Below are 22,365 nucleotides of genomic sequence, written 5' to 3'. Positions count from 1 at the left end.
TTGCTGATATGAGCTTTAGTGGGAGTGTAGAGATTCGCTTTTTAAGTTTTATGACCAATTAATAGTTTTGAACATATTTAGAATTTAACTGAACACAGCATTTTCAGTGAAGGCTTTTTTATTTAACTTTATGTGCTCTGTAAACTTCCTCTCTACATGCCTAAGACTTTAGCTGAGAGAACTGTGGTTTTTCACGATTTGAAAGTTTGTATGATATGAATCAGTGCCTCCAGTCAGCCTCTTAATGTGTGCAGGTATTTGCAGTAGAGCAGAGAAGGGGAGTCTCAGTTTCCATGGGGGCCAAGTTTCGCTTTCATCTAGAAAGATTCAGCCTAGCAGTCTGCAGGATTACAATAGTTTGTCACTGTAATTTTTCTATTAACAAGCTATTAATATGTAGCAGAAACAGAACATCCTTTCTGACCTTAAATAACATTATCAGACCATAAAGATGCAATAAGTGAAGTGTTAGGATGAAAGGAAGGAAGATGTAGGTGAAAGCAGAGCAGCTGAGGTGCATACAGCAGGAAGATCACAGACAAAAGCGTGCATAGCTGTACATGAAGAAAGCCCAAAGGTTGCATGCAACAAGGCAGTAAGACCAAAAAAATCTTGATGTACAACTCATTCCCTTTCCATTTGCTGTAACAGGAACAGAGAGACATAATGGTTGATTCTGTGATCAAATTAGAGGTCAACCATATGAATTTGCTTTCTGTATACTTTCACATGGGTGAGACAAGAAAAAGAAAATGGGAGAAAAAGAAAATCTTTTTTGTTTACATTGTCTCTTTTTTAATATCTCTGCAGGTGTGGAGATGAAATTATTGAAATTAACGAATCTTCAGTACAAAATATGACTCTTAATGAAGTTTATGCTGTGCTAAGCCATTGCGATCCTGGTGCAGTACAGATTATAATTAGCAGACACCCTGAACCACAGGTAGCACACACTGTATTCTTTCTGACTTTCAATAAAGCACATATTGAGAACTAAGACTAAGTGAGCGAGCAGGTGCTAATCTAAAACAGGTGGAAAAATGTTGATAACAAAGATGCGGACCTCTTTATAAGCATAGCTGCACACAGAAACACCAGATATATGCACTATCTTAAATATAATAATGTAAGATTTGAAAATCACTAGACACATTCTTGCATGAGTTTCTGTGATGTGAATAAGGAAACTACAGAAGTAACATTTAAGGAATAAACCAAAAAACATTTTTTTTTAAGAAAGAATTCCCCAAAATAATAAAATAATTTGAAAGAGGGAATGTAGCCCCCAAGAAGGAAGAATTGTTTAAATCCTTGTCTTTCAGTAATTAAAATTTAGGTCTTGCCCAGACAATATTTATAATTAAGTTAATATAAAGTAAAATATTTTATTCTTGCAAGATTTTTCTACAAAATACTTCCTAGCACCAAATGCTGTATAAGTTATTATCAAGCTTAAATTGTTGCATGAATGGTCATAAAAATGCAGTACTAAATTATCTTATGCTAATAAATCTGGAACTCCACTTCTCATGAAATACGCAAAAGAACATTTATCTTTTAAAGATACCATTTTACCTAAACAACCAATATAAACAGCCCATCTATAGCTATACTTCAGCTATATTGGAATATATGAAAATATAAACATGTGCACTTACTTAGCTTTAAAATTAACCCATGCATGATATAAAGAGGTCTATTCATTTCTACTGGAAGCCTTGCAGGACTTTGAAGTCTTTGTGAAAGGAATAAATGTTTCAATGTTTCTCACCCCGTAGCAATCTAATGAGAGTAAAATGGCATGGTATTTCCTAGGTTTCTGAGCAACAGCTAAAAGAAGCTGTTGCACAAGCTGTGGAAAACAACAGATTTGGAAAGGAGAGACACCAATGGAGTACTGAAGGTAAGGGAATAAGTGTATTCAATGAGACATGGTAATTTTGACTTAAAAGACATATAGGATGAGTTCTTGCTGCATTAGAATCCTTGGCAACACTGAAGTAACCCAGAGCAGAACAGAAGAGGAGGAAGCCTCACAGGAGAGCACCCCTAACATGCCTCCTAAGATATGTTACCAGACTGATGAGAAAAGATCACATCTGACTGATTGCCAGCAAAAATTTTGGTGCAAAGTTCCTCCCGCTGGTCTTGTTCATCCTTTCCAATTCATAACCTCTGCTTAAAACATTTCAAACAACTGGACTTATGATAGCAAGGAACTGCACAATGCAGGTGATGTCCTGGGAACAAACAGCTTGTTAATCCCCTTGTGAGGAAAGGCACGTGCAGTCATGGCTGGAGCTATTTGCCCAGTTCAGCTATGACATCCTCCCACAGTAACGTATTGCAATGATACTCCTTTTAGTATCCTCATTTCTTCTTAAGGACTAAAGGTAACAGAATCATGACCAGTAAACTAGATTGCTGATATATATATATATAGGGTAAATATAATGTAATTTTGCTATCCAAGAATGTAACTGTTGACTCTTCGATCTTCAAGCCTTCAATGCATAAATCATACCTTTACATCAATTGATGGTATTTAGCCGCAAACGTAATCAGCTGAATCTTTGAAGTGAGCATTTTGCATGTATCTGAATAGACATTTTCAACCTGTTCCCGATACAGGTGTTAAAAAACTAGAAACAAGCTGGCATGGAAGACACCCGTGTGAAAAACACATGGAAAGGAATGCTGGGCATTGCAGCCGCAGGCCACCGAAGCTAATGACCCGCTCCAGCAGCGACAGCAGCTACAACCCCAGGTCCTCATGTAGTAACGGTGCTGCATACCAGCTGGCTGACTTGAAAGCCAGAGTCCACAGCATTGATGTACCAATTACCAGACAACCTGGCCTGCTGTACTCATTGTCTGGTAATAATTCGGAGAGAAATTCCCCTCCTACTTGTAGTGAGGGAGGTCGCCCCTTGCAAAACACCAAGAAATCATCAGAGATCCTCGTTAGAAAACCTAAATCATCAAAGCCAAAACCTCCGCCAAGGAAATATTTTAAGCAGGACTGTACATGTAATGACCAGTGTAATGCAGATGGAAAAGAAAAGATTGTATCAGAAGGGGATATATCACCTTCTGCAAGTGTCCAGGTAAGGCAAAATTTGCAAAATTTTTCTTGTATTTGCATATTTGTGAGGTAGGGGAAGGAGGTCCCCTAAATGACTTTATATGATGGCGGGAAAAAAGGCAAGGGAGAAAGAGAAAGCATGCATAAATATGAGGACTGGGAGAAGGGAATGAGGATCTCCCGTTCTGAAAACAACATATGTATCTAAATATGAGGACTGGGAGAAGGGAATGAGGCTATCCCGTTCTGAAAACAAGGTTATGTATTAAAGCATGCATAAATATGAGGACTGGGAGAAGGGAATGAGGATCTCCCGTTCTGAAAACAACATATGTATCTTAGTGAAGCCAGTTTAGGTCAAAACGTGATGTTCAAAGTAAGGTCAAAAGGCAGAGAAGTACCTGAAGGAAATTTTCTGCCATACCAAGGAATCTGAGATAAAATCTCAGTGAGAGCAGCAGCAAGAATGAACCCGAGTCCCTCACTGTCATTCCTTGTGAATGCACATCACTGGTGGTACTGGACACTCCCTGGTTCCAGCGTGACTGGAACAGGGACGTGCTCTGGGCTGGGACTGGAGTTTGCACAGCCTCTGACCTCAGCTTGGAATGGTTGAACCTGACCTCGACACTCACAGAGTCAATCACTTATGAAGTAGAGAAGTCGTGAAACAACTTCTGTGTTTCAGTAGTGGATTTCTATTGGAAGAAAACACTAACATTATGTACAGCAGGTAGTTTGGGGCTCAAAGACATTTCTTGAGACCAAGAGGCACTAAATAAACTCATTTATATTGCAAGGCACATACATATTTGTTGATAAGCTACAGTATTTGAAAACTGAGTGTATATTTGTAGGTTACTAAATTTCAGTTCCCTCTCTTAGAACGGAAAGACAGTGTTTCACATTTGCATGAGCGTGAGGGATTGTGAGATCTGCATGTTGAAACAAAGTTGTGGTTTGTTTAAAAATGAAAGCTCTTTCCCCTGGGTTTAGTAAGAAACCGGTAGAAATGAGCAGATCTCAGTGCAGTGCAAATAACACTCTCTCCCCCACTCCCCCAAGTTCCCAATCTGCAGAGATCAAAATGAAATGTTACAGGTCAGACTGAAGTCCATGAAGTCCATGTTAACACCCAAGAAAGTTTCAATTCAGTACCTCATGTAAGGTCATTCTTTTACCATCCCCTAAGAGAGCAGTAGACACATATTCAGCAGCAGCTGCTAGAAAATCACCTTTCAGAAGTAAAATTCACAGAAATAAGTACTTGTTGAACTTATCACTGCATGCAACTTATTCTTCAGTACTAAGGAGAAAAAAAAAAAAAGAATCTTCAGATCAATAAAGTCTATGAAAAGTCAAGCTCTGTTAATGAAGGTAACTTCCTCTAGTTAGTCGGTCTGTTAACTCAGGGCAATAGCTCCTTTAAGTCCCCAGGAGAGAGGGTTTCTTGTCAGAATGTATTTCAGATCATTAAGAGGAGGTTTTATTTCTGCTTTTTAATATTTTTTTAACCTTTATTCCCGAAACATTTTGTATTAGTCAGTTTGAGGGCTGCATACCACAGTTTTTTTTAATGGGGGTTCTGCAGACTATAAGGTTGCTTTTCATAACCAAGAATGCTTAATTGGTATTTTTAACTGTGCTTTAAACTGCATCAGTAAAAACATAGGTATAACCGCCATTGGGTAAAGAGTAAGAGCAAACTGTATGTTCGCAGTGCTTCCAAATTGTCTACTTCACTTACTAAATATCTGATGTCCACATCTAACAACAACAGAACACAAGTGCAACTTTCAAGAAGGACCCTCCTAAGCAGGGGATGGAGAAAGGTTTCCCTAGAATAAGCAACTTGCATAAGAACCACCAGCCCGTTTCAGAAAAGATAAGAAATTGTTCTATTACTGATTTTTTCAGGACAATCTCATTTATTTCTAGAACCTTCACACTCTGTTTCTGTTTGGTTTTGGTTCCTATTAAGTAATCCTGAAGCTTAACTACACAGCAGAGAGCACTTCCAGTGTCACAGCAGGGCAGATGGTAACTTGGTGGCATTGGTTACAAAGGAATCAAGCAAATCCAGAGCATGTGTTAATGATGTTGGTGGCATTGGTTACAAAGGAATCAAGCAAGTCCAGAGCATGTGTTAATGATGAGAGTGGCACTTACTGCAATCTCAAGCTAATCCTCTCACCCTGTTTCCAGCCAAAAACAAGAAAGGGAGAGCTATGAAACTTAGTAATGATTTAGCAAGTCTAGCTTGTGCTTAGGGCAAAAGGCTTCAACAGAAAAGAGAGTTTAATATGAAGTTACAGGAAATTTGCTTGACTGGTTTGCAAAAGTCTACTGAATTGCCAATTCTGACAAAAATTGAAAATTATAGTAGGCAGTCTTTTAGTTTACTACTAAACTTTTGAGATGTTAATTGAATTTTTTCCAGTCTGTTTACAAGTATAACCATAAAATATCATGCCAGCTCTCTTGAAATATATAATGAATTAAATCCTATGAAGATTACATACAAAGCAGAAGTGAAAACTTGATTTCTATTCAATAATTCTTTTCAGATTAAAAAAAGATGAAACTATGAGCTTTTTTCAGATTCACATATCTATTCAATAATTCTTTTCAGATTAAAAAAAATGAAACTTTGAGTTTCTTTCAGATTCATATACCGGGTGGTTTGTATAATTGCATTCTGACACACTTCTGCTTCCTGTTTGTTCAGCAGGAAGTTGGAGAACCAATGCTAGAGGGACATCAAACTGATGTAACCCCCAGTGCCTTTACCACTTCTCCTACAGCGTACGATACTGAACACATAACTGCGGGTAGAGATCAAGAAAGAAAAGCTAACTTAGGTATGTTTATTTCCATGAACTTTTTTTTTGCAGCTGGACCTATCGTTTGGTTTGGATTCCAGAATGGGTATCAAGCTCACTTCACCTTTCTCTTTAAATGCAGAGAGCAATCCGTATCTGTATATTTTGGGGTGAACAGATGAAATTTCAAACAATTGATTAATCTTTGAAATAAGGTAGAAACTATATCATAGTCAGCATAATAGATGATTTACTGTAAAAAAAGTATTAATGGACAGGTACAATGCTGCTGTATTTCTTCAGATGAAACTGCTTATTTATATTGAAAATTTGATACGAGAGGTTAGTTTTAGCACTTCTAGAGGACATTTTTATGCATAGTTTCAAGGCTCAAATGTTGCAATGATACAAACCATCGAGTAAATATCTTGTTGCACCAGATAGAATTAAGGAAACTTAGTATTAAGGAAACAAGACAATCTCAAGAGGTGTCTTACAACCTAAACCATTACATGATTCTGTAACTTCTGACTCCAATCATTAAAAAAAAAGTAATGGTGCCTTAAAAAATATATTTTTATTTACACTGAAGCAGATAACAGTAACTGTGCAACTGCACAACAAAAGATTTTTGGCATTCAGCTCTACCATGGCTAATATTAAAATGCTTAATGGTCTGTGGTTTAAAAAATATTCTTACATTAGAATTAAGTTTTTTAGTTACTAGAAAAATACAACTGGAAACACCTACACAAATTTAAGGAAGCATAAATATTAAACAAAGATCTTCACGGGAGAGTCTTTTCAGATCAGGATATACTTACAAAGGTAGGAAAGAAACATTATTTTTTTAAAGAATTTACTGTAACACTAGCTTTTTCACTAGGCTGCAAACAACATCGCAATTTTAGCCTTCTATTTCAACTGTCATAGCCTACATCATGACTTCAGAACCCCAGAATTACAGGTTACCTTTAAAAAGTTGCAGGCTTTTTAGAAAAGGGATCTTGTGTATAAGTACGGAAGAGCCTTGTTTTTCAGTTAATTGAAGTGTCAAGAATTGGAACTTGTAGATCAAGAGTTCTGGATTTTAAAAGAGTTTAAACTTTTTAGAAACTTTAAAAAATACCTGTTGGAGGCTTGAATGAAATTCAAATTTAATGAATTATTAGCAATACGTAGTTAAGTGACAGAGAAGGAGAATTATAAGGAGGCTTGTTTATAATCAATGTTTCATTAATACAGGGAATCCACTTTCATCAATACAAAGACCTATACTTAAAAGACAAGCACGGGTAGATTATAGTCTTGATATAACAACAGAAGACCCTTGGGTTAAAATTTCCGACTGCATAAAAAGCTTATTTAATCCTACCATGACTGAAGACAACGTCCACTTAGATTTGCAACATGGCATCGACGCAAATAAAGAGAATAAAAATCGAAGCAGCTCAGAGACAGTTCTGAAGAAATCAGAATCAGAAATAGTTGGTTCAAAAGCGCTAAAATCAGATCAAAATGAAAGTGTGAAAAAGGGTCCTCCTGTTGCACCTAAGCCAGCCTGGTTTCGCCAAAGTCTGAAAGGACTGAGGAAAGCAAATTCAGATCTAAAACCACAGACAAATCAAAGTCCCCCTGACCTTGAGAGTGTTTCCAGCAAAGAACTGCAATCCAGTTTATCCCGTGGCTCTCCTAGGGGATCATCAATAAAACAAAGAATAAGCTCATTTGAATCCTTGAGTGCTCCGCAATCACCCGAAAAAATACCACGAAGGTTTAGCCTGAAACCTTCAGTCCAGAAAGAACACTCTCCCACTGGAACAGGGTCAGAAGTGGCTCCATCCCATTTAAACCAAGCCTTTCTCCAATGCTGTGAAACTAGCCAACAACAGCCAAAGTCACCTGTGGTCACGGGTACAAAGAGCCTAGATAGATCTTCTTCTCCAAGAGACGTCCTTGTGGCTAGCTCAGAGAAAAGCAATGATGCCAATGCTGAAAACTCATCGGGTCTCTTAACTACAGAAGCCATTGCAACTTCCCATCCTCTATCGCTTGCAAAAGCACACAGCCTACGGTCGCGAAGCTTCCCACTTACTGCTACCCAGTCTTCTGAGATGATGAAGGCGTATGATGAAAAGTGCAGCAAAATCTATTCCATCAGTAGCCAGGTGTCATCTGCTTTAATGAAGTCTTTGCTTTGCCTTCCTCAGTCTCCAGTCTCTTCTGGAAACAATGCATGGGAAACTCTGGACACATTGTCCCAGTCCTCTCTGGAGGAGGATGGGACTTCTCTCTCACCTGCAAATGAGAGTCATCACCTGGACACTGGGTTTTCGCTAAAGTAAGATACCATATTTAAAAGTAGATTTGCAGATCAGCATTGGTGAGCATGTGTGCTGATCTGCTGAGAGATTAACATTCTAAAGGAGCAGCAGTCAACAGTGAAGCACAGACTAAATTAAGAACTTTTTTTAGAGCACAAAGGTTAAATGACTCCCATAACTGTTACACTTGTTTTAAATTTTTACTATATAGTACACATGCATTTCAAGCTTCCTCCTACTTAAGGAGGGATATTTCTAGAATCTCCAAAATAAAGGAGATTTAAATCTGGTTTTGCCTGGGGCAAGAGATTATGCCTATTATTTTCTGTGGTGGATCCTATTTCTGTTAGGCTAACAGAATTAATTTACATTTGTATGTATTTAATGCTTACCATAGGAGCTACCACTCCAATTAAATGCGGATAAGATCAAAAAATCACTGCTCCAAAATCGTCTGTACTATGCTTTTGTTCTGTCATAACTCACTGTTTCTTTTTTATTCCTGCCACAATGGGACAGCCTCTCTGAGCTGAGAGAATACACCGTGAGCCTTGCAGACAAAGAGAAAGAAGAAGAGAAACAGGAACACGGCTCACCTCAAGCATCCGGTGTGTCAGGGCAGTCTGTCATCTCCCTGCTTTCCCCCGAAGAGTTAGCAAAGCTCATAGAGGAAGTCAAATCGCTAGACGAAGCAACCTTAAAGGTAAATCTGCTTTTTCTATTTGGGCATGGTTTTCAGAAAGCTGTGGAGTGGATGCGCCTGGGTAGTCTTTGCAACCTGATATTATATCAAATAAAACAGTAATCTCAATATGTACCAGTAGTAACATTTAGCTCTTTTGATCAAAAAAATCTTGAAGTATTCAAAGACAGCTAAGCAAGAGTAACACCTATTTAACTAACAGGTTGCTGTATGCAGAAGTAAGCATTGGTATTTTGGAGGCCTTTAGCATGGGTTGCCAGTCTGAGATACCCAATGCCTCATTTTTGGGATACTGAGCAATCTTTAGTCTTAATGGATTAGTCTAGAATCGCAATAAGCCTCACAGTAAGTAAAAATCAAGGTTAAATGTGTGCTTTCCAGAACTGTAAAGACTTGAATCTTTAGTCTTAATGGATTAGTCTAGAATTGCAATAAACCTCACAGTATGTAAAAATCAAGGTTAAATATGTGCTTTCCAGAACTGTAAAGATTTTAAAGACTGCTCACACTCAAAGAAAAAGCTGATAACTTCCAGAGCTCTGCACTGAAAAAAGTTCAGCTTCTGCTAGCAGCTATGTTCTTGCTGTGTTAAGACACTCCAAGCTGCACAAAAGTAGCATAACTGCATTAACGCGCCAATGAGCCTAAAATAATATAGTTTTTGTCTCTTTGCTAACTGCAGTGATGTGTGTCCCAGGCTAGTCCTGGTTTGTGTCTGCACTGCACAGAGCGTGGGCAGTGAGTTCATGTCTGCCTATCAGAATACTAGGCAGAGATATTCTCAGGTCAGAGACTAATTCTTACTAACTACAGCAAACTTTGCTAGTATGTCGCAAACAAAAAGCAGTTTGACAAGCAGAATTTACAAAAGCCAGATTTTCTGTCAGCTTGTGTTTCTTGTCAACATCCCATGTTGATATTTTTGGTCTGATTAGCAGCAAAAGTGATGTTGCAATGTTGCCCTCGATGGGACATTGGCCTCTCTCATATCAAGTTGACTGTTTTCAGGGAACATTCAGGACAATCTCTGAGCAGCATGTACCCTCTGCCTGGTCGCAGCTGGCCAGTAGATTCCATTGTGGAAGGAAACAAGACACAATATCAAAAGATGTAACTACAGTTGGTCACATACTGAACATGATCGTGAAACACGAAAATAAACTAGGCTAAAATAGGAGTTGTCACCCTATACAACCTCTCTCATATCAAGTTGACTGTTTTCAGGGAACATTCAGGACAATCTCTGAGCAGCATGTACCCTCTGCCTGGTCACAGCTGGCCAGTGGATTCCATTGTGGAAGGAAACAAGACACAATATCAAAAGATGTAACTACAGTTGTTCACATACTGGACATGATTGTGAAACACGAAAGTAAACTAGGCTAAAATAGGAGTTGTTACCCTATACAGACTCATCTTTGGGATAACAGTCAGAGACAGCTTACTCTACCCATTACTAGAACATTTTTAAAAACTAAATATACGACTGAGAAGCAATTTTTAAGCTGTGACACTTGTATCCATGTGAGGTATGCCAAATTCTTTTCCCACTTTTTCAATTAAAAGGTCTTCTAACATGATTCAGCAATATTTTCTGTTTCTACAGTACATGATATCTATACTTTTAAAGATAATTCCATTTATGGTCCAGATCAAACTGATCTGGTTTACCAAACCAGAACAACTTTAGCCACAGAATAGCATTTTTAAACGAGGTAACTAATAGGTAAATTTGATCAAAACTAAATACTAAAACACGTCTCAGTATCATGCTTATGTCACTAATTCTTATTATAAAACACACAATGGAACAAAAAAAACCATGCTGATTTTCCAATCACTTTGATATATACTAAAACACGTCTCAGTATCATGCTTATGCCACTAATTCTCATTATAAAACACACAATGGAGCAAACAAAAACCCATGATGATTTTCCAATCATCTTGATATGTCTATTGGGAAGTTCTTGATATTATTTTTTTCTCTGCCTAGGAATTTGATGATATTCATGTTACAATTTTGCATAAAGAAGAAGATACTGGGCTTGGATTCAGCCTGGCAGGGGGCATTGATCTAGAAAACAAAGTGGTAACAGTAAGTAGCATCTTTCTTACAAAATAGTCCAAAAACAACTACCCTATCTAAAAATATGTAACATACTGGTTTTCTACTACAGAGGTTAGTTTTTGGCATAATCAAAGTAGGCAGCTATACTGATAGGATCAGAAGAATTATGGTCTTAATGGGTGAAATCTGGACCCTTCTGCACTGAGCTTCCTTCTCCAGGTGACTGGCAGGGGTGTACTGTTCCCTTGGGCACCATAGTCCCCAGCAGCTCTGAAAGCCAAGGGAAGCCCTCAGCAGGAAGTAACTGACACCTTATTTACATGCTTATAGAAGACCACGCAAAGTGGTCAGGAGGAATGAGGTGAGCTCATAGACATATAAGGGGTGTGGAAATTACAGACCAGCTTCACGCCTCCTTCCTCCCACCAGCAGAGCAGTGGGAGGATAAGAAAGCACAGGCAGCAGCAAGATCTTGGCCATCTGATAGCAGGGTTAGACAAATGTCAAGCTGCCTGGGCTGCACCCAGAAAAAATTCTCTGTACAAATTTATTCCGCTCTCAGTCCTGAAACGCACTAGAAGCAATTTGTTCCTGGCAAAGAAGGGAAAATACACCTGGTAAAAAGTATTAACTGAGTGACCTAGTGATTTGTCCTTTTTGTTTTTTCTCCTCTTTCCTTGTGTGGTGACTGGGCTCTTCAACAGGTTCACAAGGTGTTTCCCAATGGACTAGCATCTCAGGAAGGAACTATTCAGAAAGGAGATGAAGTACTATCCATCAATGGAAAGTCTCTTAAAGGTGCAACTCACCACGATGCCTCAGCAATCATGCGACAGGCTCGACAACCCAGACAAGCTGTGGTTGTCACTAGAAAAGCTAAAGATGGAGAAAAAAGTCTCAACGTTTCAATCAATTCTAGTACATCTTCAGTAGCAAGTGATGCTTCCCAAGAATCTGGTAAGTTCAGTGGCGTTACCTTGCAGCACCCACCTGCTAAGGGTCTACTCACCACCTGAAGTCCTGGGTGTTCATAAAGCAGCTCAGCATTGGCTGTGTAAATCTGAGAACCATGATTAAAGACAGACAAAACATTCCCGAAGCAGACATTTGGAATAACTTTGTCAAAAAGGGAAATAATTAATGGATTTCTGAAATAAAGGAACCCTCTGAAAAAAACCAAGTGTGATCCTCTATATGAATTTCTGTAGGCATAAAAAGATTATTATTGTAGTAAGACATCTAATTGAAGGTATAATGACAACTCAGTGAATAGTGGTTCTTTATTCTAATATTATTAGATTCTAGTTTTTTCTCTGTGAAAGAGAATTTTGGTCTGAACAAACAATGTGCTATTGTTTGACAGAGCAGGTGGCTACATCTGAACCATAGCAAGGTCAAACATTTGCAGAACCTTTCACATTCTTAAGATATTTCTGTGTTTTTTTGTTTTGGTTTTTTTTTTCTAAAGCATAATCTGGAGATCTGTAGTTTTATTTATGTACTGCAAATAAACATTAGGAGCTTTGTAGTTGACAACTATTTCATAAGTAATATCAAGTCAAATTTGTTTAGCTTAAACTCTGTTCATTGAGTGGATTTTTCTAATTCTAGTAAAAGTCACCAGCTTTCATTTTCATATTTCCATTCTGCCATAAATCCAAACACAACTTTCTCTTCCCAGCTTCCCAGAGGGCCTTACAATGACGAAAAGAGAAATTATAGATTTCTCTTTCATTTGGTGGTTTATGATGCCTTTACAAACAACATAGAAGTTCATTTTTTGTAACAGCTTTTGTTTTAGCTTTTCAGCCTATGCAGCGCCCATCTGCTAACTCTCCATTTGTTTCCAGCAACTGAAGATACAATCTGCACTGTAACTCTAGAAAAAACACCTGCTGGTTTAGGATTCAGTCTGGAAGGAGGGAAAGGCTCTATTCATGGAGATAAACCCATCATCATCAACAGGATATTTAAAGGTAAACATGCTTAAATACATACACAGTTGGTTCTCAGCTGATACAAACTTGTGCAGTCCATAACTGACTGCTGATTTATTCCCATGAAAATGGTATTTTTTGTAAATGCAGCATTATCCTGTGCAGCCAGTAATTTGTTGCCTGCTGAGACCAGGTGGTTTATACCAAACATGCTGGGGATCCCTAGTAAATGAAAGATCTGTTAAAGACTCCTCCACACAAAGAATTAAAGGAAATTCATTTTCTTTCCCCAGGGACTGCATTAGAACAAAGCAGCCCTGTTCAGCCTGGCGATGAGCTGTTACAAGTGCACACAACTGCCATGCAAGGACTCACTCGTTTTGAAGCATGGAATATCATCAAGGCATTACCTGATGGGCCCATCACAGCTATCATCAAGAGGAAGAATCCAAGCTCTGTTACCAACAAGTCATCTGAAACTTTGTAAGAGGAGGAATTAGACTACTGCCAATATTGCAAACAAAAAAGGATTTTATTACTTGCAGCATTTGGCTTCCACAGCCCAATACTCAGAAAGCACATATGAGAAGAACACAGTTACAGAGCAAGCTGTCTGTGATAAAATGTGCACAAAATGTGCATGATTCTTATTTCAACATTCAGCAACAGATGTTAAAAGTATAGAATTATAAAATAATGACTATTAATAATATACTGGTTGTAATAAAATATGTGACAGTACAGTACTCTCCTATTTTAAGCCATTAACTTAACAAACATCAGAAGCACATTCTGTGCTAAGCTTTCCATCCTTCTCTACAAGTCTTGCTCCCTACCTCACCATCCCAAGAAACATGTCTACAATTCTAAACGCTACAGCAAAGGAAAAGCCTTAGGGAATGCATAAAGGGCAGACGAAGGTATGCAGCTTTGTGTGTGTAAAACGGCAATGTCCCCTGGAAAACTCTAGCCAGGACAGTCAACACCTGGTAACACAGAGGAGGTCTTTCTAACCCTCCAGCCAGAGGTCTTGGAGGACTACAGCAGGAGAGTAAGCAAACCATTTAGAAACAACTCTTACCTTCTAACCACACACATTTTTTGAAATGTCTTTGTGTTAGTTTTGTAAGTGGAAGTACCAGTGAGAGTATTTGGGAATTAAAAGTTCTGAATCCAAACATTTATTCTTGGAGATAGATCTATGCCTCAAATGCTGCTAATAGGCATTTTGACAAGGCTCTCTAAGCACTGTATGGAGTTCTACTTGCAGCAGCACGTATATATATGCAAGATGGTCTTGTGCACCCATTTGGTCTCTGACCTTTTTCACTAAAGGGAGAAATGCAGTATCAGGATGGAAGTGGTGACTTGCCAGTGGAAAGCCAGGTGACTGCACTGGTTATTGCCCTCGGCTGCTCACCTTCCCGTAGCCAGGAATTCGCTGCACCCTTCTTTGGTTACTTAATTTCATCAAACTATAACCAGTAATTGAGGAAAATGAAAGTAAGATAGACAGCAGAAGGTACTAACTGAATCCAGGCATGACTTGCTTTGGCTTTTGCTCACAAGTAAACTCTATGTTAAATATGGAGAGAACATTCTTGATGAGTCATCTTCCCCCACACTTCCAAACCCCTTACCAACTGAGATGTCTTTTCCAAAAAACAATGAAAAAACCCTCAAAAAATTTCTATGAAGTGAGTAGCAACCGAAATAGAAGGAAAATGCAAGAGGCAATCTTTCTGTACTTTTTTGAACTGGTACCTACCTGAAACCCTATGAATATTTCTTTATTTTGTTGTAGAATTTCTTGTATTTAACTTAAGCTTAGGCTTAACAAAGTCTAAGTAAAGGCCTGGTACATATAAAAGATGCTATGATTTTCCAACCACTTGCCTGTACCACCAATTCAGGAAAACCATGAATGATTTCTGTACAGAAAAGCAGGCCTGAACTCCTTAGCACGGTTACAGCTATTTCCTGTAAGACAGATCACACTTTTTGGTCAACTTCATAACTTTAAGAGCAGACTGGACTAGCTACAGCCATAGCACTGAATGCTTTAATTGTTTCAATGCTGTCTGCTGCAGGTGTCCTGAAACAGCTATTTAATTTCATCAATTTAAGAACTGACAACCACCCACCAAGACAGGTTTGATCTTGTTTGTTTCCAGAGGTGCTCTTCTCACTTCACTTCCAAAGTTTTTCAGTTTTTGCAAGCCTCTGCATTTCTTGGCATCTGCCAAGACCAAAAGAAGTCAAAACATGCTGTGTGACAGGTAGCGCGTCCTACCGGGAGTCCTCCAAGATCTTAAAAGATGATCTTTGCCAAGCCATTTCCATTTCCAAATTGGCAGGACAGAAGGGCTCTTAATTCCTTCTGGATAGAACATGTTGATCACTCAGTAAAAGGGATCCTTAAATTACTCCAAGGAAGAGCCTCAACTATCATCTTTATTGCTCAAAGCAATAAAAAAAAATGGTAATTTAAATGGATAATAATTAGCTAATAAAAAGCCCCAGTGTCTACAAAAGGCTTACTTGCAGGAAGAACGAGTGGTGACCTGAGCTCTGCTCCTTGAACTTTTTTTGCTAATTAAATTAATCATAATCCTGTAAAGACTTGCTGAGATACTGAACTTCATGCCTAACAACTTCTGTACCTTTAGCTAAATACAGATGAGACTGCAACATCAGGGCACAAATCTCTTCTCAGTGAATTTGTTACTCTTTATAAGTACACAAAGCAGCAATCTAAATTGGGAATAAGGACCAACCAAGGGCAAAAAAGATGTGAAGGTGAGTGCCTTCACCAAAACACCTTTATCCTCAAGTTAGTGGGGAGCGTATTTGGCAGTGAAGGCTCTCTGTGCCATGTTGCTTTGAATTCAGTGCGACACTGGAGGTTCAAGTGACTCTTACGTTTCCTTGATGGCAAAGCAAGTGCATGAGAAACCATTTTAAAGGATGATCCAGGAAAAACAGCAAGATGTAGCAGAAAAATATTTATTTCATCACACTTATACAAGTTTTTACATCTTTGTACACAAAGGAGACTAGATTAAAAACTGTTTCCTTGAAAAATCTATTCCACAGGGCAAGATGTACAGTGGGAAACTTTGTGTGCAAGTCCGTGCCCTATACTAAATATAAAACAAATACAGGGACAGAAAGCAGCACATTCACCTTGTTAAATAATCAGGTTACAGCATTAAAATCACAACCTGCATTTAAATTCCTAATTCAGCAAATAATTTTCCTCTTGCAATTATATGTAATCCACAGTAATGTCTGATATTCCTGCAGTAACCAGCACCATAAACATCATCTAAAGCCGGACACATCACTGCACACAAGATCAGGAGCTGATTTCCCAAGATAATGCTGTGAGGCAAACCAGTCTTAGGAAAAAAGCAACGTCCTTACGGCCTGTCAAGACTAAGCTACAGAAAAGATCATTTACCCGTTAAAAACTCTCACCACAGGAGACAGAAAAATGTTCAAGTGCAGTTAAAAATGCTCCTTTCAAGCATTTAAAAAAATGGCAAGTAAAGTGCTTAGTCCTCTTATTTATTGCCACTATGTCAGTGCCGCTTGTATCACGACATTGCAGAAATCACTGGTTTTGGTACAGAGAGGAGAAAGGAAGAGTGTCTATTTGTCAACTCACAGAACTATGAACTGATTTGCACCGGTAGATTTAATTTAGAAAAAAAAACACACTTAAGGCGTATTTACCATTAGTATTGAAGTCTGCTGGAACACATAAGCAGGATCCTCCACACGATCCAATTTGTTCTGGCTTTTACCTTTTGCTGGTTTGGACCCACTGAAGCATCTTAGCATCTCTGAGCACTGATAGCAAAACAGCTACCTCTTCTTTTGGGGAAGGAATGTTGTTCTACAGGAGTCTACAGGGAGCTTCAGAGACAAAATGGGCTGCCCCGCACCCACCTAATGCTGTAGTGCTAAGTGGATTTTAGCAATGCTGCTCCTCACAGACACTGACAAAACGTGGATGAGAGCAAATCTAGTATCTGCATCTTCTCCCTGCAGACAGCCACCAGTGCTGCCTCCAGGATTCTTCCAGCTTCTGCTGTGATATTTCTTTAATTATAAAAATGAAGGATATTGTATTAGAAAAGAATACTTTGATTTGAACAGAGACAGGTAAAAAAATGCTGTTTTAAAAATTTACTTTACTTAATCCATTGTTCCCCTTTCCTAAGTATCTTTGCTGGTAGTACAGTCCCATAAGGCCAACTTCCTATTTCTGCCCTCGAGCTGTCAGGTTTTTTCCTACCCTTAGCTGGTGATGTCAGCTATTGGTCTTGTCATGCTTTTAATGCCTTAACAGCTTTGGTCAGGTTGCTGTAAAATCCAGCTATGTTAGCTGGAAAGAAGGAATCCACCACCGTCTGGGGAAGGTAGCCACCGAGATCAGTCTGAAAGAAACTGAGGAGCTGAGTCCTGCCTGGTTCCCTGCAAAGACAATGCAGGTGATTTTTATAGCCAGCAATTTAAAAGCAGTAAGAACTTTGCAATGACTCTTATATACATTACCTGATGATAGATATTTCTCAGTACTTTTTTTTTAAAAAAAACAAACAACAGACATTAATTCAAAATTTCAATGAACGTGTCTATCTCCACAAGTCAAGTTACGGTTAAACTACGCCTTAATTAGGTAGACGATTCTGTTTATGAATTACAGCACTGTAATAAACAACCAGATACTGATTTACCAAAACCTAAGACCATATTTGTATGTTCTGCTGAATCTCTGCTTAAGAGGTCAGCAAGAATCCTACTATGATGATGGTTCCTGTAACATTAAAGAACCCCTTCTCGGAAATGAAGAAAGACTAATTCATTGCACAAAGAGAACAGAAAGTTCACAGTCATCACGATTACCAGTAAAAAGAAACCAAAACCATGTTACTGCCCAGAGGCTACAGATCACATGAGGCCACATACACAAAAAACACACCACACAAAAGATAAGAAGGGCTTTCTACTATATAACATTCACATAGATCACTTCTTACCCTGGAAGAGGTATACAGAAACAGCCACAGGGATAATTAAAACCTCTCACAAAATTTGGTTGAGGAGGACACAGTGGGTGTTCCACGTTGATGGCTAAAAGGAAAAGCATTCAAGGAAACCATCATTTTCACAAAAGATGGGAAAGAATCCTTGGTACTCAAAGCACCAGCAGCTGAGAAGCAAACTCGCTATAGGAGAATACATTTAAGAAGAACAGCAGTAAAACCTTTCCAATGTGGGGCCATGCCATACAAGCAGTCAGAAAAGACCCTGAAAAGGAACCACCCTGGCCATCGAATGGAGAAATCAGAGAAGTGTTAAATTTAGAAGCAATTGTCATTGAGCTCTGAACTAAGCATCAAGACCCTCTGAGGGAGTTTCACTGAACCCATGTTGTGTGAGGGCGTTGCTCTCCTTGAGAGGTCATTCAAGTTACTTCCAACAAACCCATACCATAGAGGTATATGCCACTTAACTGCTGAGAAGCTGCACTCTAGCAAGTGCTATGAAAAAAATAAACAGCCTTCCACACAGTGGCAACCTCTTCAAAATCAGCACTATTTGGTTTCATGAGAACGCTTATTTCCTCATACGTTTATTCAATGGCCTCACCAAAATCTAGAGGCATTACAGAAAATGTTAAAACAGGATTTAGCCTAAACAGGACTCCTTTTACAATTTCTGTAAGTTCCTAAAAAACAACAAAAGCACGGACAACCCCCCATTCCCCAAGCTTATTCAATCCCAAAAGCATAGCAAGGGAAGAAACCACAAGCCAATAGTATAATCATTATCTGAATATTAATATGATATATACTCATATATACAGGGACATAAAAGAGATCACTAGTGTTTTATCTCCTGATCGAGATCAGATCAACAACTAATAAAAGAGCGTGCTAATTACATTTTATTTTAAATTTATTTCCCGTAGCTGCTGGTTATCTGTTAACATAACGTGAACATGTTGCCAACTCAAGTATCTTACCAGCAGATAGCATTGTCCCATCTTCATACTGCTTTATTAGTACCACATCCACAAATTCTCTCGGTGAAATAATCCTCATGAAAGCTGAGGGGGTTGTGGTTCTGCATACAGAGACAGTCTGGAAATCACAAAACAGAGTTATGTCAGTTGATGCTTTCAAAAGTACAGCAGAAAGATCCCTGTAATTTCTGGTACTCTTTCAGTTACATGCTATAAACTGTAACACGGAGTTCCATTACACCCTTTGTTTAACAAAATGCAAATCAGCATAGCCAAAAGGCACTATGGTGTGTTGATGAAGGACAGTTTAATGGAGAAAAACAGAGTAATAATGCGATACTTCCAGGTTGTTCAAGGAGAGATACCACAAAGAACGGTGAAAATCAAATCTGACACATTTATGCTCATAGAGTAGTTACAATGGTTCTCCCCTCCAGGAAGGACCATATCACATGAGTACAACTTGATATCCACGTTTGTTATGCTGCAGAAACCTCAACACTACCAACTTAATGCTGAGGGCTCTGTGGTGATAGGCTCCCCAAAACAGAGGTTTCTACCACACTGGTAAGTGCTGGCAAGTCTGATAAAGCGTATGAATTTCAAGTGGCAGGTTGCAGCATTAATAAAACGGAAGTTTATAATTAATACTATGGGTGTGTAAAGTTCTCCCAAGGAAAAACACCTTCCCAGGACTTCCACAAACACCCCTGGGATAGCAGTGTTTGTACCCCGGCTGCCTCCGGGCACCTACACCCACTTCAGAATTAGGGATGTAAATCCACTGCCTAATCTGACACACAATAAATTGGAAGTTAGAGTGTATAACCGCAGTACCAGAGACAACTGCTCGTACATAGCCCTTTTCATCTGTAATGCTCCAAGTGCAGCATCTCCATTTTAATGACAGAGAGACCAAGGCAAAGCGCAGGGTCCCCAGGTCAGTCAGTCCCTAGCCCCGTGGGGACAGATGGGGCCTGAATTAACACCTGATGACATGAACACTTCACTGCTCAGCGAGGGCCACGTATTCTCTATGCCCCCTCTTCCCTCACAAATAGGGTCTTTAAAAAAAAAGATACTTTGCTCGATCTGCAGCGGTGCTAGAATTGTTAATTTCATAAATTTAAGTATTTTTAAGTATGCAGTATTTAGCTAAGAACATATTAGCAGCCCCTTACAGAAAGATAAGCCGTTGTTAAGAGAATATAAGAAATTCACAAAAAAATAGAAAGGAAAAAAAGAAAAGATGTCCAATCCCAGTATTGTCAGACTGGCTGTCATAGAGGCTGCACAACCTCCTCCCCTGCACAGAGCACAGGCTGAGGAAGGTCCGCACAGAGCCCAGCGCTTCTGAAATTAACCGCACCAGGTCAGTTTCGCCCAACTTACATCGCTGACGGCTTCGACGACCTCGAAGTCCTTCACGTTTTGGTCCCACGTGGTCCTGAGCCCGCCGGCCACCGGCTTTATGCATTCCCAGACATCCTGGGGGCTGGCGGGCACGATCCCCTCGCCCCTGTACCTGCGGCGGGACGAAACCAAACCAACCCCGGCTGTTTGGCCCCGCCTGGTCCCCAGCGCCCCGCGGGGGGCCGATCCCTCACACCCCGGCAGGGCGGGAAAGGGCCGGGGGGAGCCGGCCGTACTCACGCGTTGCCCGCGAACTCCGCGGAGGGTCTCCACGAAACCGACACCTCGCTCTGCGGGGAGAGGAGGCTTCAGCCGCCCGGCCGGGCCAGGGGTCGTCCCCCCCACGCCCGCCCGCCCCTCCTCAGCCGCCCCCGCTCGCTCACCGTGTGCCGGCAGCCCCGCCACCCGCCGGGGTCCCGCCGGTAGAGCTCCATCTTCTCAGCCGCCGCCTCGGCGACTGCTGCGTAGTCCATGGCCGGGCAGGGCGGAGCCACCGCGCCGCCGCGGCCTATGAGGGCGCCGGGCCGCACCGCCCCCGTGGGCCGATGGCGGCGCCGCCCCCTCACCTGAGAGGCCGCGGCTTGGGGAAGGAGGTGGCTTCTATCGCCTCGCCTCCTGGTGGCAGGCCGGGGGTCGGCCGTGCAGGCCAGGCCGGAGCCGCGGGTGGCCGTGGCCTGGCTGTCCCGGCAGCCTGCCGCCAGCAGCCTGAGGGGAAAAGAGCCGCCGGGCGACAGGCCGCTGCCATGAGGCGTTACTCGGGTCGCCGCCAGCCATGGCGGAGGCCTTGCCGGTCTCTCACCTGAGATGGGGCCTGCTCACCCGCTGGCAGCCCGGTGTGATCCCACCAACATGAAAAATAAAGGGCAATATTCAGCGTCTAAAGGAGGTGTAAAATCGCAACGGCATGCGAAAAACTGAATAGAATTAAATTAGGAGTAATGAGGGAAGTTTTTTTGAAGGCCACCAATGGAAAGTTTTCCTACAGTGCAGCTTATCAGGCTGGGCTGAGGAGTCTCACCAGAAAATTAATACAAGATCTAAGATTTCATCTAGAAGGCTGGCATGCATTACTGCGATCAAATACCTCCATTGCCCATGCAGTACCCTCTAAAGAAACTCCGTGTTCTTTGTAATTAGCCTGTTGCTGATTTCTTTGAGCCACACACTATAGTGAAACTAGGCACGTCAAGATGTCATAAACTGCACTGTAAATAGCACCTCTATTTGTAGGAAGCTGATTACCTGCTGAATTTATTCAGTGGAAGCATCTTTAGCTGGGACTGTGTCAAAGAGAGCCTCATCTGACATAGTTTTGTACTGGTTTAATTAAAGTGCCCCAAGTACATAGCTTTTGATTTTCCCGTAGGTAGTGTTTTTGGTTTTTAACAGCATTAGCACTAGGTAATAACTTGGATTAGTTTTCTCTTCCAAGTTTTGCAACAGATCAGTTGTGATATTGAAGCAAGATACAGTTACAGTAAAACCACAAGGCTAACTATGCTTTTCCCACCTGGAATGGCAGCATACACTGGTGTTGCAAAGACTATGTTGTAGTTACTCCAATAGACCTCAAACAGCAAGTACAACAAATGCATGTACACCCATTCAAAACACAGAAGGGTTGGGGCACTTCCTCAGACATTCGAGCATACCAGTTCGTTAGGCTCTGACATATTTAGATCAATACTGTTTTTTGATTTCTTTTTGGTGGGTTTTGTCCCAGGTTTCGGATACTTTTCCTTGCTATGAATCACCTGGATATACTGGTCATTGCTGCTGTTCTGCGGATCACTGCTGGATTCAATGGAAATGGAATCAGATTCTGTTAGAGATTGCTCCAGTTTTTGCTTTGATTTTGGTTTCACACGTGGCTCAGCATAGTTCAGGTGCACTTTCTTGTAAGCATATGGAGGCCTGTCCAGGTCTAGCTCAAAGCCATCGTCCCAGGATTTGTAGTGCACTCTGGCCAGATC

At 40.4% G+C, this 22,365-nt stretch overlaps 2 protein-coding genes across 3 annotated transcripts in view; one reads left to right on the top strand and one right to left on the bottom strand.

Annotated features, from left to right (window-relative positions):
- IL16 (interleukin 16) overlaps positions 1 to 13,688 on the top strand; it is a 47,808-nt gene extending 34,120 nt beyond the window's left edge. Inside the window, exons 13-22 of the mRNA XM_014944576.1 lie at positions 811 to 943; positions 1,816 to 1,903; positions 2,632 to 3,107; positions 5,817 to 5,946; positions 7,153 to 8,248; positions 8,751 to 8,934; positions 10,931 to 11,032; positions 11,710 to 11,962; positions 12,856 to 12,981; positions 13,236 to 13,688. Coding sequence (XP_014800062.1) covers positions 811 to 943; positions 1,816 to 1,903; positions 2,632 to 3,107; positions 5,817 to 5,946; positions 7,153 to 8,248; positions 8,751 to 8,934; positions 10,931 to 11,032; positions 11,710 to 11,962; positions 12,856 to 12,981; positions 13,236 to 13,429 — 2,782 coding nt within the window. The 3' untranslated portion in view covers positions 13,430 to 13,688. The remainder of the gene's footprint in view (positions 1 to 810; positions 944 to 1,815; positions 1,904 to 2,631; positions 3,108 to 5,816; positions 5,947 to 7,152; positions 8,249 to 8,750; positions 8,935 to 10,930; positions 11,033 to 11,709; positions 11,963 to 12,855; positions 12,982 to 13,235) is intronic.
- A 2,242-nt stretch (positions 13,689 to 15,930) lies between these two features.
- STARD5 (StAR related lipid transfer domain containing 5) overlaps positions 15,931 to 22,365 on the bottom strand; it is a 6,951-nt gene continuing 516 nt past the window's right edge. Inside the window, exons 1-6 of one of the 2 annotated variants that reach the window (XM_014944573.1) lie at positions 20,776 to 20,903; positions 20,633 to 20,682; positions 20,372 to 20,504; positions 18,980 to 19,097; positions 17,991 to 18,084; positions 15,931 to 17,424 (exon numbers count right to left, since the gene is read on the bottom strand). In XM_014944573.1, coding sequence (XP_014800059.1) covers positions 17,277 to 17,424; positions 17,991 to 18,084; positions 18,980 to 19,097; positions 20,372 to 20,504; positions 20,633 to 20,682; positions 20,776 to 20,865 — 633 coding nt within the window. In that variant the 5' untranslated portion in view covers positions 20,866 to 20,903 and the 3' untranslated portion in view covers positions 15,931 to 17,276. Of the gene's footprint in view, positions 17,425 to 17,990; positions 18,085 to 18,979; positions 19,098 to 20,371; positions 20,505 to 20,632; positions 20,683 to 20,775; positions 20,904 to 22,365 lie in introns of those variants that run through there. The other variant, XM_014944575.1, reaches the window with a different exon arrangement.

Source organism: Calidris pugnax, unplaced genomic scaffold, assembly GCF_001431845.1.
Source record: "Calidris pugnax isolate Ruff unplaced genomic scaffold, ASM143184v1 scaffold70, whole genome shotgun sequence".
Classification (NCBI taxonomy): domain Eukaryota; kingdom Metazoa; phylum Chordata; class Aves; order Charadriiformes; family Scolopacidae; genus Calidris; species Calidris pugnax.
Note: the sequence above shows the minus strand (reverse complement) of the source record. Positions and strands in the feature narration are given on the sequence as shown.